We start from the raw sequence: 16,442 nt of genomic DNA, 5'->3' as shown, positions 1-16,442 counted from the left end.
AATCAATTGGCATTGATGATGCCAACGAATTTGACGAGAAATATTTCCTTGCTTTTATTTTGTAGGATAATCGCAAGTCTTCCGGCACAATCCCGTATTTTTCTGTTTAACTCAATGCAACCTGCAGCATCCCCGCAGTGAGATAGTGACGCTCCAATCAGCGGTTTCCAGTGGAGACTCGGTCGCCTAAGCAACCAATTACCTTTCGGCGCAGGGCGTGTCCACTGTGAGGAGGCTGTACCACTATGGGTAGAAGGGGGTGGCATTAAGATTAGAGCAGAGCCAAACCAATATAATTTCTACAATGTGAAATTATTTTATTCATAACCATTAGGATTTGATTACTTTAATTTATCTATACAGATTTAATTTAATATTTCCCTTGCTTAAGTGTTCTCAGAAGATGTTGGTTAATCTATACAGATCATATAAGTAAAAAGAAACATAATACGGATCAATAATATATTTATGACCATGTGGCATTTGTAGAAAATGTAATTGCACCCCCAAACTCTGTGTGATTAGTATCTGAATGCTTGGTGTTCCAGTCCGATCAGAGAAGAGCTGCAGGGCAACACCCTTATTTAATTTAAACTTTAAATTTGAGATGTTGAGAATATTCCTCGATTTGGGTCGCGGCTTGTCATTAAGGTGTGATGGTGGGTCCCGGAGCCAGACCAGTTGAGAACCACTGATTTAACGCACTGGTGAAGACCCAGGTGTCAAGAAGCCCATGAGCCACGAATCCCATGTCGTAGGAACAAACAAAACCGGCAAAATTGAAGACACCAGAAACCCACGTTTTAAAGTGCTTCAGTCTATGAAATTGGGGACAAATAGATATAATTAAAAAAGACCAGGAGATAACAGACTTTAGCACAAAAACAGTACATTTATTCAAGTGTTCTCCAGCACAAGTACATACGGAGCCTCTATCTTCTCTCTGGACACTAAACTTAAGTATGGGATGTTCGGTCAAAGTGGAGAATGACTGCTACATTTGCTGTACGAACTGGTTTTCAGGGGAAAGCGTATCGGCCATAAACAGTTATGACAGAATGAAAGTCACAGAGTGTCAACAGTATCACAGAATATAGAATATTTGACCTGCCTTGAACAGTAAAACTCAAATGTTGTTTCTGATACAAAAAAAGACAAAAAACATCAATTCAAAACAACATTTTGAAAACAGACATGGAGAATATTATGGCATGGAATGTAGGATTAAGAAGCAATGCGTTTGAAGCATACATTATGCTACAGTAAAAGTTATTACTGTCTTTTTTTCTCACACAATTATCCCACAGATAAGCACCAACTACAGCAATCTCTAATCTAAAACAATATAGGAAACCTTTCATTATTTGTTATCCTTATTTTTTCAAGTACAAAGTTAAAATGCCTTTGTTAATATATTTATATGAGTGAAATAATTATTTTGCGTTACTACGAGGAACTTAAAAACAGTCATTGTCAAGATAGTAATTTGTCTTCCAATCAAATATATTCTTCTTGTTTAGATTAAATGTATAGCACCATCAGAAATATTGACAATTCCTCTTTTTAAGGTCTTACAAAAGGAAATAGAAGCAAAATAACACCACCATGTAGGGCTGTGCAGTGAAGTCGAGAGCGTTCATCTTAAAGCTGTCCATAGGCCACTATAAAGATCACATGACATTGATATCTGTATTCACTGGACACAAACCAACCAGTACAATAAAGTAGTCGACTTGGAGTCTCCCTACATCTAATGCTCAAAGCAAGTTTTGAATCAAATTTGTCACTTGATTTTTTATTTTCAACCTAAGATTTTTTTTCTAATTTGATGATATATATTAGCAAAGAATTATATTTGTACATCTCATACGTGATGAAAAAAAATGAAGATAAAAACAAATTGAAAACAGCAACCAGAAAACTCTATGTACAAAATGTACAAACATATGGGGATGTTAAGTATTAAATGGGGAGGGGGAAATAACATCTGGTTAAAAGTATCACAAAGCACAAGAGCTCATTTTGAGCCCACTGTGCATGGACAAAAATTATGGCAATAAGGTCACTTAAGAAATTAATTACATTAAGAAATTAAATTTAGAATTTAGAATCTTAAATATGATATAGATAAGCGATAACATCTGTTGTTATTGGCCTTTTTACTCTTTGAGTGCCGACATCTTCGTCGAACACTTGTCACTGTCAGTTTTTCGTTTTGACAAACTGTTGCCTAAATCCTCCATATTTATCTCAGAGGTTACAATCAAGAGAATTGTGTTCGTGAAAGCAATCCAAATTTGGATCAGCACTTAAATTTGTCAACATGGCGACTACGATTTACCAGGGAAATGGCAAAAATATTATACAAAGCGCATGACATAGTTCTCTAACTCTGTCTTACATTTTACAATCTTAAAAGAAATAGACATTCTTTGACCCTGCGTTGAATCACACGCAATCGCTGCCTTTCAACAGGGAAAAATATTGATGATGGACTAAGAGAAAGGGGTTTGGGTTTGCAAATGTCAATCCATCGACTGTACACTGAGTCAAATGACATTGGTTTCACATATCAAAATCCATTCTTTCACTTCTATTGGCACAGCCCTACTGTATACAAAAAGTATTACACAAGGGTAGATCAGTTCACATCATAAAACAAAAAAAACAATTCACAAGAACCAATAACTTGTTTTTGAAATATCAAGGGAAAAAAATAAAGGATACATATAAAAGTGCTTTATAATGTTAATAAAACAGCACAGAATTGCTATAAAAAGGTAGAAGAACTGTGTGAAGCCGCACCATATTGTTGAGGATTTGCACCTGACAGTTTTTCAGTTTAGAGAGGTGGAAGTTGATGAGGAGAGTTACCCGGCCTGGTCACCCCTCCCTCCCTCTAGCAACCACCCAGTTGTACAGTAATATCATTGTTCAGGATGAAACTAGAAAAAAATTGTTTCACAGACGTTAATCTTAGTTTTTTTTTTCTTTTTCTTTTTGAGTGACGGAAAACATCATGGCCCACGCGGGTGAGGAGAGCCTGAGTGTGGCAAGGCTGAGAGATTAAATAAGCAACGGTACAAACTGGGTAAAAGCCGTGAAAAGCAGAAAAGAGCACATGCTCTAGTTTGCATTCTACGGTCACTTTTCTTTAAAGTGAACAAAACATCAAACCCCATTGGTTTTACCAGAAACAGGTTAAAGAGCTCTGCATTGTCTAAAGTTGGAGTGCCACATGGGCCATGATGTTCCTCATCACCTTGGAGCACCATGGTATTGTAACCATATTACAGTAGTACCTTTATTACCTTCAGTTGTGTGTAGAAACTGTAAACAAAGAGGTATATGTGATCTGGTGTTTTGGATTCTTAGAGAGGCAGCTCCCCTGACACTGAAGACAGTTATCTTTCTCTTCACATCTCCGTCAGGCTCAGAAGCTGGAAGCATGGCCGCACTGCAGGTACAGACGTACAGTACGCTCACGCAGCAGAAGCATTTCACATATCTCGAAAACCCCGTTCCTATCTGTCGGGTCTTTCCCGTCGCACTGCCGTCTCGTTCAAAACACGCGTGTTCAGCACTTTTCTGTCTCAGTGTCGTGAGAAGAAAGCATAGTCTCAAGTATAGCCTGCACAAACAATTCAACAATACTTGATAACACTGCTAAAAGGTAAATGACATATCAAAATTAAATAGAATAAGAATTACAATTCAAACACAGGAAGTAATGTGAAATCTACGTCAACGTTTTGCTTGCAAATTATACAAGAGTATAATTTGAGGATCAAGGCTCTTATTTCATACAGTTGTAGTTCCTAAATGTTTGCGAGATGGGTTTCTCGCTGCTCAGTTACAGGCAAAGTAATCTTTGAGTGGGGCAAACAGGTGGCGGATAACCGGTACGCTCCACGATCGGCCCAGGAGCCTTTGCCTCGCCAGTCGGCTCATGTTGGACACGTCCGTGTAGTGGACTGGGAAGCCAAAGATCCTGACAGGGAAACCAGTCAGAACCAAAACAACCAGCAAATCAGCCAGGCAGGAAGGGAGCAGAATAGGGGAAGACACAGGAAGATCATTTTGAGATTTTGATTGCTGAAACACTTGTGGCGGTTCAGTTTTAAGGACAATCTTTGTGTTTACGTACCTCTCCATCTCGGTGCACCAGAGGATGTCTTCCTTCTCGTTCATGTAGACAGGGAAGTGCTGGTCCTTGCCCTGCTTGATTGAATTAGACCTGGTGGTGATGGTCCTCACCTTGCCAAACTGAAAGAAGCATTATTCTATGAGTCAAACTAAATTGTTCTTCATCGTTCAATGGATTTGAAAGCTGCACAAACTGATGTTTTACCTCCTTCATCACTGCAAAGACTGCATTACGGATCAGATTGCTTGATAAACATGAGGATTTAAGATTTCAGTTGCTGCCACTGGGAGGCGCCTGATTGCAAAGTTGCATGGTTTTAAGAAATTACATTGTGTGGTGTCCAAAATAAAAGTAGTCACAATTGTTGTCTTCCCATGAGAGGATAGAGAATTCATACTCGTGAATTCACTGATTAATGGTGACTTGGGACAATAGCTTCCAGCATCTTAATGTAATGTAAGGGGTGGCATAATATGTTGTAATTAATAAAGTACCTTTGCCGTTCTGCCATGTTCTAAACAGTCCTGGAGGTCCACCCTGTCATTGAACATAGCACTCAAAGGTCTGTAAAAGACAAAGAATGGGAGTATAAAATTTAGCGAGATTATTATAAGATTGAGTTTGTTGTCCTCTAAAATAGACAACTCCTATGTTCAAACACCTGAGTAGCTTTACAGGCACTAATCCACTGGGCACTCCCATAAAAACATATTTGGATGTTACATACACATTAATAATATACAAACCTGCATTTACAAACGGGTTTATCCTGTGATCCATTTACTAACCAATCAGATGTCTCAGTTTCAGCCAACCACGTAAGCGTAAACTAGAGGTACGTGATCACCTCGCGCTACATATGCGCGTTCTGCAATTATGAATGGACCAACGTTAAAACGGTTGTCAACACGCGGCGCCCACCAACGGCCCAACATATGTGAGTGAAAATAACCCGCTAAGGTCGTCGTAGCGTTAGGTGACAACATGTCGATTAGGAATGAATGTGATGGGCTAACCTGTGACGTTAGTTCAGTTGAGTTGGCGGTGGTTTAACTTGAGCTTTGTTGTGTAGAATTCAGCGTTAGCCCGCTAAGCTACATAAGCTAGCTAGCAATAGTCACAGTGCTGATATGCTTTCTGCTTAGCAAAGTCACATCTTCCATGGAGCAAATGACGCTAAGCTAATTCGGTGAAAAGTAATAATAAAATACTTTACTGAAGTAAACATTTTAAGTCACATTCGTGAAAATAAATGCAAAATGTACGTTTTTAGTTTCACTGAAAGGTTCAGTGTCCGTGTTTTACAGTTATATCTGACGTGTATGTTTCTTTTTGCTGCAGTGGAGGTTCACGGTTTTGTTTATTGTAACTTCTTTATATACTGTTGATTAGTTTAAGCCACAACAATGCATCCTCAGTTAGAGGTGTTGCTGTTCTGTAAGAACCAAATCTCTAAAAAGTCCCCTTTTCACTAACTCAGAAAAACAACCCTGTTAACAGCTTTGTAAGGATATATATACATCAATGCTAATCCAAGATGGTTTATAATAATTTAGCAAAGCAACTTAAGCTATCTGATATGGGGTGGATTAAAAGTACAACCGTTGCTTCTGAAATGTTATGCCTATGTAGCACGCCTGGTCACTCTCATATCCTAATTCTGGAACTTTGATGGAAGCTCTGGAAGTTGATTTAGTTTGTCTATAACTGGCATAGTCACTATCTTAATTGGGGTAAATGCTACAAGCTTGTGTATATACTTCTTCCATGTGTTTGTCACAGGCAACTGCTGCCCTCACACATCACATACCAACCTGTTCATGCCAGGAAGGTTACCCCAGAAGTAGCGGGCACGGTGGGCAGCAGACACTTCCTTGGCGTCGATCATCACCGGGTTGCACTGGAATCCGAGTGAAGCAGAGAAAAGATGACACCAGGAACCAAGGTAAGTACTACGTTACATACAGTGTCTTACAGTAGAAGTGGATTTACCAATGAACACAAAAAAACATGTGTAGTTTGAGGTCAATTTAGGTTCATGTCATTCCAATACTTAAAATGGGTTAAAAACACAAAATTGAGAATATTCTAGCAAACCATATCTTAACATGACAAAAGCAATATGACAGCAGAAGGCAAGTACACTAAACATAGCACATTTGAATAATTACATCAAGATTAAAACAGTCAGTGTCTTCTTTCCTATTTTCAAAGAAAATGAATTGGTACCACAAGGGGGCATTCATAAGCCGTGTGGCCTTTGCGTCGCATCAAACTGTATTTAGAAGTAGAATTAGATCAAATTTGAGCAACAACTTCAGCAGGACAGAAAGAAGCTGACCTCTAAAAAGCGAGATATGTCCCTCTTATCGCTGACACCCATGGCAACCACATTTTCAAAGAGCCAGAAGAAAGGCCGGTTATCCCCCTCCTTTGGCCGGGCCTCGTGGAGCAGCCTGTAAAACTCAAAAAACAGGCGACCGGTGCCCTCTGGGACAGAAACATATGCCGATACGAGTTGGAATTCAGTCAGGGTTTGTCTGTTGCAAATAATCAATTCATCGGTATTTGACATGATCTTAATTCAAAACCACACAAAAAGCAATGTCATAACAGTGAGCAGTAAACCTACCAAAAAGACCTTTCCGAGCAGGATTGACTATGGAGAGGTCATTGCATGGACTTCCACCAATAACTAGGTCAAAAGGACCCCACTCCTGTATCTGTGTACAGATAAGATACAGAGTCAGAAACAGAGATAAAGCCAGTATAGAGGCAGTATAGAAATAGTGATGTTTCAACACACGGTTGTAGTTTGAAAAAAGGGCCAGTCCGGCTGTACTGCAGTCGAGTGGATGCTTAATACATTTGTTATTGTGTTATAGTCTCATACTTTATCGTCTTTGTGTACTTTGGAGCAAGATCTTTGTTTTTCTCTTGAGAATATTGTCCGCAGCATCACATTCACGTTTGGTGAGCTTTTATAACTACGTTCTGACCAAAATACTAAACTGATCCGATTAAGATCATACACCGCCCAAAAAGTGTACGGTAATGATAATAATAACTATTATCAGTGGTAACTTTCATTTGGAGGGAAAGGATGAATCTTCAGATGTACACGATTCACCTGGATGACATATTTTCATTCCAAAATGCTAAAAGCAACACGTTTGCTGGTATAATAAATATGATTTAGGCACAGCATTTGATCAGGCTCAACTGAGTCTGCCTTAGTCCTCAGTCTCGTTAATCTAGTATCAACAGTCTGTGGGATAGAGTCTTGATGTGAAGGAATTGAAATACTTTCAATTTATTAGCGGCCTCCTTTGATCGTTTGTGTCCTTCCTGCTGGCATCGCCTGTATCTCACTGTTGCATCTATGTTTCCATCTCTTCAAAATTGTGTCTGTTTCTTTCCCTTTTGTGTTAATGTTTTAGTACAGAAACTAAAGCATCTGTAAACATAGCTAATGTCACTTTGTGTGCTGTGCCTCAATATGCACTTTCCACGGTGAAAGCGGTCATAAGCAACTTCACCATTCAGTGCAGTTGCATAAGAAAACGCCTTGTATGGATTAAAGCATGTTAAAACTAAAAAAAGATAACTATACTTCACAATCCCAGGCAGAACAGATAAAAAAATCAAACTCACATGTTTGCGCGTAACGTTCCTCACGTCGCCGACGTACATGATGCGACCCTGATGCCGGACGATGCCCACAGTGATGGAGTCTTCGCACACTTCAGAAGCTATATAGCGATCCACTTCGATGCCAAGTTCTTTCAGCACCAATAGCCCTGCAAAGGTCGAGGTCAAAGGTTAGACAGAACATAGAAAGCAGAGGACACCAAAAGCAATGAAATCGTCCATTATAAAACGCAAAAACAAAAGTGTAGCTCTGGAGCTCCTCTGATAAACAAGTCATACTCAGAGTAGGACTAAATGTCACACAAAATAATATATTTAAAGCTAATAAAGTTGCTACTAGGAAAGCACAGTAAAAAAAGTCTATACATATTTATTGTCCAGTATTAGTATATAAATGACATGGAAGTCAACTAAAAGCATGTCTTTCTGATGAAAATCTGTTTAATACAGATCGGGCGTTTAGAAATAAATCTATACAGTTCTTGTCTAACCTGTTGCTATGCCGTCAAATAGCGACAGGACCCGAATGGGCTTCCTCTTCTCCACCATAACTGGGGGGTAAATATTTGGTGTCTCCTGAAATATAACAGAGACAGAGAGAAGGAAGGGTGAAACGTCAGACACAAAGGATAAAAAGACTCCTAAGTGAAAAAGCTAGTGGGAATTTACGCCTAATGGTCCATTACTCACAAAATCCTGGTCATGATTGTTTGCAAAGAAGTGCTGGAGCCGGTTGGGCCAGTCACTGCGACGGCCCAGGAGACCGAACGCATCCTTCTGACCGCACATGAAGCAGTTCCACGGGTCCTCTTTGATGGCTGCGTGCGCCGCTCCCTGACCCACCAGGAGGTCGACACACTCCACACAGAAACACCTGCAGACAAGCCGAGGAGGTTAATGAGTACATGGGATAACAGATCTACCTGGTATCTAGTAGAGCATGGTGTTCTTTGGTGCAAAAATGATTAACATACATCAGTGAGCCACACTAAGGTGACATATTAACATAATGAACACACAAAAACATGGACACTGTTGCTTGCTTAAATCGACCCTACGAAAAAATACTGTAGCTGTTAATACAAGTTCAACTAATTAATATGCAATAGCATACAAATTCACAAATTTTCAAGTTTCCTGCTGGTTTTTAAACAAGTAACCCTTTTTAAAATTGATTTTGTTTCATATATTGTATATATTCATGGACCATTTTTTAAAAATCAGAATGGCTTGTGCCTGAGAACCACAGACGGGGAATTAATCAGGAATCAGGAAACGTTTATTGCCATAATATGTTAGACATACATGGAAACGGCACATTGTTGGTTTCTTTTTAATGGGTTGACTGCAATAATGACTGACGATCCTTATCCTTGAAAAGAGAGCATATAATAAATGATTGACCACTCTCCTCCCAAAATCAGTTTCTAAATCCATCGGGTCAGTAAAAGGACAACATCCGCCTCCACTTTAAATCTACAAGGTTTTAACAGTTAGGGTTTTTTAGCTTCGATTGGCAATTAGTAATCCTCAAAATCCAAATACAACACACAGCAAACCTTTGTTTTATGCCAAATGGTCCATCAGCCTTCGTGCAGAGACCCAGTCAATTGATTGTACAACCACACTTGTTAACTGCTTTATGTTAAGAGGTTCGATGTCTAACAAATTCATAAATATGAGTAAAAAATATTTACAAAAAAAAGTTGTATACAGAATGGCTAAAAACCTACTGTTCATGGTGGACTGGATCCCTCTTCAATATGTGCTACTTATTTTGATTTATTTCATTTAATTGGTAACTGTGTCATTACTTGAAACAATGTAAAGCTCTATCTGCCATGTGTCTATACTCTTAAGTAATTTCCCACCCACCTATTTCTCTTAATTATTATATAATTATGTCGTCCCACAGCCTCTTCATTTGCAACAGTTTAATACCTTCTGTCTGGATAATTCCCCAAAGCCATAAGCGGTTTATCACGCACCTTTCAACTCATGATATTTGCATACCAGTTAATGAAAACGTGTATTCATTTGCATATTCCTTCAGAGATTTTCTCTGCCATTAATTAGCCTGAAAATTATACACTTTGTTTAGATACCAAGACAACGCCTACACAATAAACCCTTCGTTCATCCATTGTTTCTGCAAAAGATGCTGTCCTTACCAACATCAGCACAATTGATGAAGACTTTGAGAGAATTGTGGTGTCGCCACCTGTCAACTGCATTACATGATTATATTTATTATTATTATTATCCAGCGGGAATATTACCGACAGCAGTTGTGGTTTCCACACATGAGCACCTCTCGTCCTCCGCAGCAGATAGTGCAGTAGGACTGGTAACCGTCGTCGTCATATTGATATGCACATTCTAGGAAGCAGTTCTGTGGAAAAGAAACAAACCAGTGGTTGACAGCAGCAGGTTGACATATTTAAAACCTAAAAAAAAAAAAATCAATGGGGGCTACATCAGGTGCTGCTTTAAATGTGTTCAGTTTATTAGCTTTAAAAGGAGCTGTGGTTTATTTTACGATGCTGCAGAGGAGTTGAGCGGCAGACTTTTAATGACCTCTAGCGCTGCTTACCTTACAGCTCTGGCACATTCCTCCTGCAAACAGCGGGTGCTCCAGGCTCACATTCAGACTTCCACAGGAGATACAGATGTCTGCAGAAAGACGTTCAGCAATGTCAGTAATTAACAAAGTGAGGTCAGAGCGGTGTGAACCCCTCACTTTGAAGAAATAGTCTGAACAAGCTCTGACAGATGTTTGAAAAGTGACCTCACAGTAAAACAGAACAAATCAGGGAAACGTTTTTTTTCTTTCTTTTTCTTTCACATCTTGGATCTTTTCTAGTTTTATCAACATTGACACAAGATATCTGCTGCTTTGCTTCAAACAATAAGGTGAAGTGTGGAGAGCAGGACCACGCCCCCTTCAGGCTTTTACAAGCTAGAGGGCACAGAGGACACTCACCTTCTAGGCTGCGGCACTTCTGTCTGACTTCCTGAACAAGCCGTTCTGAAAATACAACACATGATGCACCGTTTAACAAAATCGACACCTTCAATCAGTTTCACTTAAGTTCTTTTAGTTTATTCATCTGAACAGACAAAAAAACCAATACAACTACAGATCATACACCCATTTATGCAAATCCAAAAAGTGTTTGTGCATTATTATATAGAGCAAAAAAACATTTTAATGTAAAAGCCGAATGAAATTATACTAGTAGTGGAAAACTGTGTTAAATAACTAAACTTTACATTGCAAAACACTGTAGAATGTTGAGAATGGTAGAGATTATCAAATATACGTGTACTCCCTGTAACAAAAAAATCAAAGAAAACTTGAAGGAAGGCCACAAAGCCCCAACATTTACCCACGTGATATACCAAATTCTGGGAGGAGCTATTGATAGAGAAAATGTGAATACAATAATTTTTCTGGTTGCTACTTGGTTTGTGAGTCAGATGGAGCATCATTACTCCTGGCAGTCCAAGTCACATGAAGTGCTTCTGGGGCATTTTTTAGGTCGACTGATCTTCCAATTTAAGGTCAATAAATGGTTGGATTAGTAATCAAATGATAATGGATCTGACTGACTCTGTGCTGGAGTCGATAATACATTACAGGTAATAACAGGTAATGTCAATATTGTTGAAAAAATATGCTTCAAATTATTTAGCTTTTAACATATTGACATGAAATATTATCAGGTCAATTCAAATTCAAAATGCATTCATAGTCCTGCTTCGTCACATCACTTCCAGCCTAAAAGCTGCCGTTCTAATGGACCTGCTGTCCACACACTACTCCTCAGACCCCTTACTCTCCTGCGACCCCCCCCCCCCCCCCATGGGAGGTAATGTATAGTTCATGACTCCTATTCAACCTACTAAGCGAGGCTCCTTACCTCGTGTCCTCTCGTCAATGACATCCTTGACCTTGGGCTTCTCTGCCGTGCTTTTGCGAGGCTTTTTGGCCGGCGGAGGCGTATACGCTGCAGCTTCAGGCTCCACCCACATCTCAGGGTAAACCTCTTTATACGGGTTACGGTCCTCTGGAGTGCACAGCATGTCAAACAATAAACATTATGAATTATCTAGTAACAAGGGTCATTTAATAGATTTCTAGTTGAAGAGTGTAGCTTTTATCCGGGTTCAAACGCCACAGTTTCTTTAAAATGCAAGTGAAAAGTCACAGTTGCCAGCAAGAAACATAAGCAAAAGTCTAACAATTCTAGCTCTATATTAGTTACTTCCTCTTACCTTCTGGAGGCTCTAAAGCCTTGGGTCCAGTGGGTTGAAATCCTGTCATAGCCCAGTCAATCATCTGCTTGTTCAGCATTTCAACTGATTTCGAGGTGTCTGTCTCATCACTGTCTGGACAGGCCGTAAAGGATTTTCCTGCTCGGCTGCTAGCCGCCTGTGAACAAATTAAAACATGAATGGCCGAAGTTCATCCTCCATATACTTAAAGAAATGATTATCTACTAAATTATTTAGTGTGGAATGTGTCTAGACAAAAGGCTTCATAAAGTGTTTGTATTATTTCCTCTTTATTCCTCATCTAGGCATTTATTTTGATATTACATACCTGCCTTTGATGATTACACTGAATTAACTTTTATTTTATTTTATGTGTCCTTTGTATAGTTCTTTCAGACTAGTGTTATAACAATCTGAGCCTGTCTGCGGCAACATTTCACGGTTGTACCAAAGGGATTCATTGACTTCTGGCTGCAGATCTCTCGCTCAATACTGGCCCAATTTACAAAGAAAATGTCATACAAAAGTTACTGTAAAAAGGAAAAAGGCCACTTCATTCTATACAGTTTGAACCATGATGGGCATATTTTTACAAGTGCACCAGTTTGTTAACAATCATTTGAACTGATAACCCTGTTTATAAAGCCACTGCTCTAATTACTCACCTGTAGCACCTCATAAATGGCTTTCTTGTACATGGGCTGCTTGTTGTAAGTCGGCTGGTGAAAGGCATTACTGAAGGAACTTAAAGGCATGAGTTTCTCTACACAAACCTGTAAAATAACACAAAAAAGAATGTATTTTCTTTATCACAGTTGGAATGATGGTGTTGTTGAGCCAAAACGTGTCTGAACCAAAGGCTGTATTGCTTTATCCCTGGGAAAAAATTCAAATTGTATCAAATATCAAAAACCCACCACTGAGAACTTTCCATCTCCGAACCACATCACCCATCTGGTTCCTTCGGCAGCTCTGCTGCGTCCCGTCATCCACCAGGACACGATACGGCCCGGCCACCACGAGAAGCCTCGGAGCTTTCCCCACACCAGCTCGCCGATGCCAAAACCACGACTGTCCTGCAGCCAAAGTGAAAGACAAATCGTCTAAAATCACATTTTATAGACGTTGACAGTTTGCCCGACTACCACGCCCCCTTCCCCCCCGAAGTTGTAAATCAAGGGGAAACACTATTAATTATTTTAGAAATTCAGGCTCATTTGTAATTACTTTCATCATTGACTGAAATTATTACATTGATAAATTTTTATATTCTTTGTCGATAAAATCTAAAATAAGGGCAATTTCTCAAATCTCTAGGTGACCTCTTTGAATTGAAAAGTTCAGATCCCAAAGAAATGTCATTCTTATGATCACTTGAGAAATACCCATCACCTCAAGGCTAAAAAGCTGGACATATTGAAAATACTTACATTTATGATAGGCTTGTTTTTTTCCACTTAATGCATTTTATGCTGCATGTGCTGTAGATCTACATCAGTTTATACCAATTTCATTAAAACAAGTATTTGGCTTATTTGGTATAATTTGTAAACTTTCTAATCTTTACCAACCGTTGTAAAACACTTTGCCAACCGATGTAAAACACTTGAAGAGAACAAATTCCCAAATAGCTGCTTTACTCGATACGGATAATGCTTTTTCCAATTAGGATCTACATTTTTGAAATGCTGTTGAAGTTAATCAGTAACTTCTTACCTCGTACTCCGGCTCAGTGTCTGCGGGCTGAGGGGACGTCTTGTCTCCGTCGGCGATGGCAACGGGGTCGGGGGTCGTGGCCACAGTGGGGGAAGCGGGGTCAGTAGGCTGCTGAGGCGGCTGCTGATGTTGTTGTTGTTGTTGTTGTTGTGGCAGCGACGGCTGTGGCTGCTGTTGACACTGAGGCTGTGACTGAGTGTGCTGCTGCTGCTGCTTTAAAGGGGATGGCTGCTGGATTATTGAGACGTCTTCTACCTGAGTCTCTGTTTCATTCTCCTCTGGATCCTTCATCACGTTCATTGCTGACATCAGTTCGGACTTTTTTTCTGCCTGAAACACAGCCCAGTGACAGCGGGGATGAGGACAGGTCTTAAAAATGCAGCGCACATTGCATTAAAATAGAAATAAAATCATAATTTGCTCATTTTCATGTTCCTACATGTTTTGGGTGTGTTTAACTTTAAGCATGTTTCCATGTTTTTAGGTAAACACTATTGAATGGCTGGTTGAATCACATCATGTTGCATCTAAGTTGTCAACAAAGACCTGACTGGTAAAGTTATTTCACAGTGTTTGTGTTGGTAAGAGTTCCAGATACCTACATACACAAGCACTGAAAACCACTTTCCTGAAATGTCCCTGTTGCAAAATTCATTGCCAATACTACCTCCACATTCACAAAAATAATAGGGCAGTTTGGGGAATTCCTCTCCGACTAATTAATGAAAAAACACTTGAAAAAGATCAAATTTGGAAGAAAATTGTTCTAAAAGGAAGAGAAGGAAACCCCAATCAAAACAATGTCTTCTAAAACAAATACTTTTATTTTTTTAGGCCACAATGTCTAGCTAACCATTTCTCCCTCCATAACACTAACCATTGCAAAGTAGAGAATGAATCAGGATTTATGTCAAAGTAAAATCTGACCTCGCATTGGTCTGTGTGTTTTATAAGCTTCACATGTGACACCCTAATATACTGATTAATGCCCGCTGCATGATCATATAATATAAGTTATCGTGCATTCTGCCTGAATCATGGCCACGCATGTCTCTCAGTAAGATTGTATTACTACTAAAGGCCGTTAACATAGAGGCCAGTCACACTTCCATCTGCGCATCACAAGTTGTGCACGTTGCTTCTTCTGTGTATGAAAGCCTTTGTAAACATGGCTTTATCTCCGCCTGCAAGGCCCATTCATCAGCAGCACGGTAAACAGTAACTATTTAGTGTCCAGAGCTACAGCCAGGAGTTCACTGGGTTCAAAGTACCTGACACTGAAACGCGAGGTCGATCAGAGAGGACAGGACACAGCCGGGACTTAAGCCTCTCACAGCAAATCCCCGACAGCTGCACTCATTCTGATGTCTGTCTCTCTCTCTCTCTCTCTCTCTCTCTCTAAAACACACACACGGTAGGACTCACATGGACGCACATGTGAACTTTCCCTCTCCTCCTTTTCTCTTCAAACAGGCCGTCCTATACATAAACACGTGTTAGTCATCCTATAGGGTCCACGTGAGAGCAGTGCTGCGCAGCTGTGCTTACTTTCCTCTCAGTCCTTCTCAGGTTCTCGGGTCTCTCACACACTGTAAATGTCCAGAGGTGGACTGGCTGTGTAGAAAGAGGAGGGGAAAAGGCAAAAAGGGGGAGAGACGGCACAGTCCTTCGTCTTCTCTCTCCCAGTGTGACTCGTAAACGTTAGCGCCCAAGGGGAGGAGGCGCTTAGGCGGCACAAGGAGGGGCTTCGACGCAGGAGAGTAGAAACATGTGCTCTTCAATCAAGAGGCTCTGTTGTGGTTTATACATATCTGTACTGGACCGGTGGATGGCTGGTTCAAAGCCTTTGGCGCCACTTACGAGCACGTTGGAGTTGGTGTACGAAAGCCATGTGTGATACCAGAGGGTGAACCGCAAAAACGAACAAATGTCAATTAAATGGCCAAACGCGTCATGTGCATGGTGAGAAATCTGCAATAATGTTGGCAAGCGAGAAGAGCAGTTGCTGGAAGAGAATAACCGCACGGCGTTTGTGTATATACTCCCGAGTGAGCGTCTTCCTCTCCGGTGACCAGTAATCACAAGGACCCCGGGAGGTGTGTAAATGGCAATGAAGCGGCAATGTGCTCGTTTCGGTTTGTTTAGGGTCAGACTGTCTCCAGGGTTCCTTCCCCTCTGAGCCAATCACAGAGTGACGCTAGAAATGCCAGTGGGGGGAGCGAAAGTACAGTTGACTATAAGAACCAGATATTTATCTTTGGACTTCATCCCAGTTGTAAATGACCCCCTTTCGGGGGCCTCACAGTGCGTGTGCAGCTCCACGAGCAAGAAAGGCCCTCCGAGGGTAAAAGGGAAAATAGGGAAGCAGGTAGCAGCAACAATTCACTCTTTATTATTTACACACGCCGACCCTTCACTGACAGCTCTGAAATACCATCGCTTACATCGGCTGCCACGGTGCGCTGAAAACAATTACCACAAATGACAGCAGACATAGTATAGATGTAAAAGCGCAACCTTTTTCCGCCTGGAAAAACTATGTTATACATGAATACAACGGAAAAGTCGACCTAACTGACTGTACTGACGTAAGTGTGGATTTTCCTATGGGTGGAGTGAAAGCAGAAGCTGTACAGGCCTCTGGCAGAGT

The 16,442-nt window shown here is 40.4% G+C and overlaps 1 protein-coding gene across 3 annotated transcripts in view; it reads right to left on the bottom strand.

Annotated features, from left to right (window-relative positions):
* Positions 1 to 869: 869 nt before the first annotated feature.
* The window catches only part of dnmt3ab (DNA (cytosine-5-)-methyltransferase 3 alpha b), a 32,319-nt gene continuing 16,746 nt past the window's right edge, over positions 870 to 16,442 (bottom strand). For all 3 annotated transcript variants that reach the window (XM_037486755.2, XM_037486756.2, XM_037486757.2), the window contains 17 exons: positions 13,793 to 14,122; positions 12,994 to 13,152; positions 12,742 to 12,849; positions 12,077 to 12,233; positions 11,722 to 11,868; positions 10,782 to 10,826; positions 10,392 to 10,471; positions 10,078 to 10,190; positions 8,489 to 8,672; positions 8,290 to 8,374; positions 7,802 to 7,947; positions 6,780 to 6,870; positions 6,489 to 6,637; positions 5,962 to 6,047; positions 4,642 to 4,711; positions 4,148 to 4,266; positions 870 to 3,991 (listed from right to left, as the gene is read on the bottom strand). In XM_037486755.2, the coding sequence (XP_037342652.1) occupies positions 3,850 to 3,991; positions 4,148 to 4,266; positions 4,642 to 4,711; positions 5,962 to 6,047; positions 6,489 to 6,637; positions 6,780 to 6,870; positions 7,802 to 7,947; positions 8,290 to 8,374; positions 8,489 to 8,672; positions 10,078 to 10,190; positions 10,392 to 10,471; positions 10,782 to 10,826; positions 11,722 to 11,868; positions 12,077 to 12,233; positions 12,742 to 12,849; positions 12,994 to 13,152; positions 13,793 to 14,122 (2,211 nt within the window). In that variant the 3' untranslated portion in view covers positions 870 to 3,849. The remainder of the gene's footprint in view (positions 3,992 to 4,147; positions 4,267 to 4,641; positions 4,712 to 5,961; positions 6,048 to 6,488; positions 6,638 to 6,779; positions 6,871 to 7,801; positions 7,948 to 8,289; positions 8,375 to 8,488; positions 8,673 to 10,077; positions 10,191 to 10,391; positions 10,472 to 10,781; positions 10,827 to 11,721; positions 11,869 to 12,076; positions 12,234 to 12,741; positions 12,850 to 12,993; positions 13,153 to 13,792; positions 14,123 to 16,442) is intronic.

The sequence above is a fragment of the Pungitius pungitius genome, chromosome 14 (genome assembly GCF_949316345.1).
Source record: "Pungitius pungitius chromosome 14, fPunPun2.1, whole genome shotgun sequence".
NCBI lineage: Eukaryota > Metazoa > Chordata > Actinopteri > Perciformes > Gasterosteidae > Pungitius > Pungitius pungitius.
This window is presented reverse-complemented; position numbering and strand designations above follow the sequence as displayed.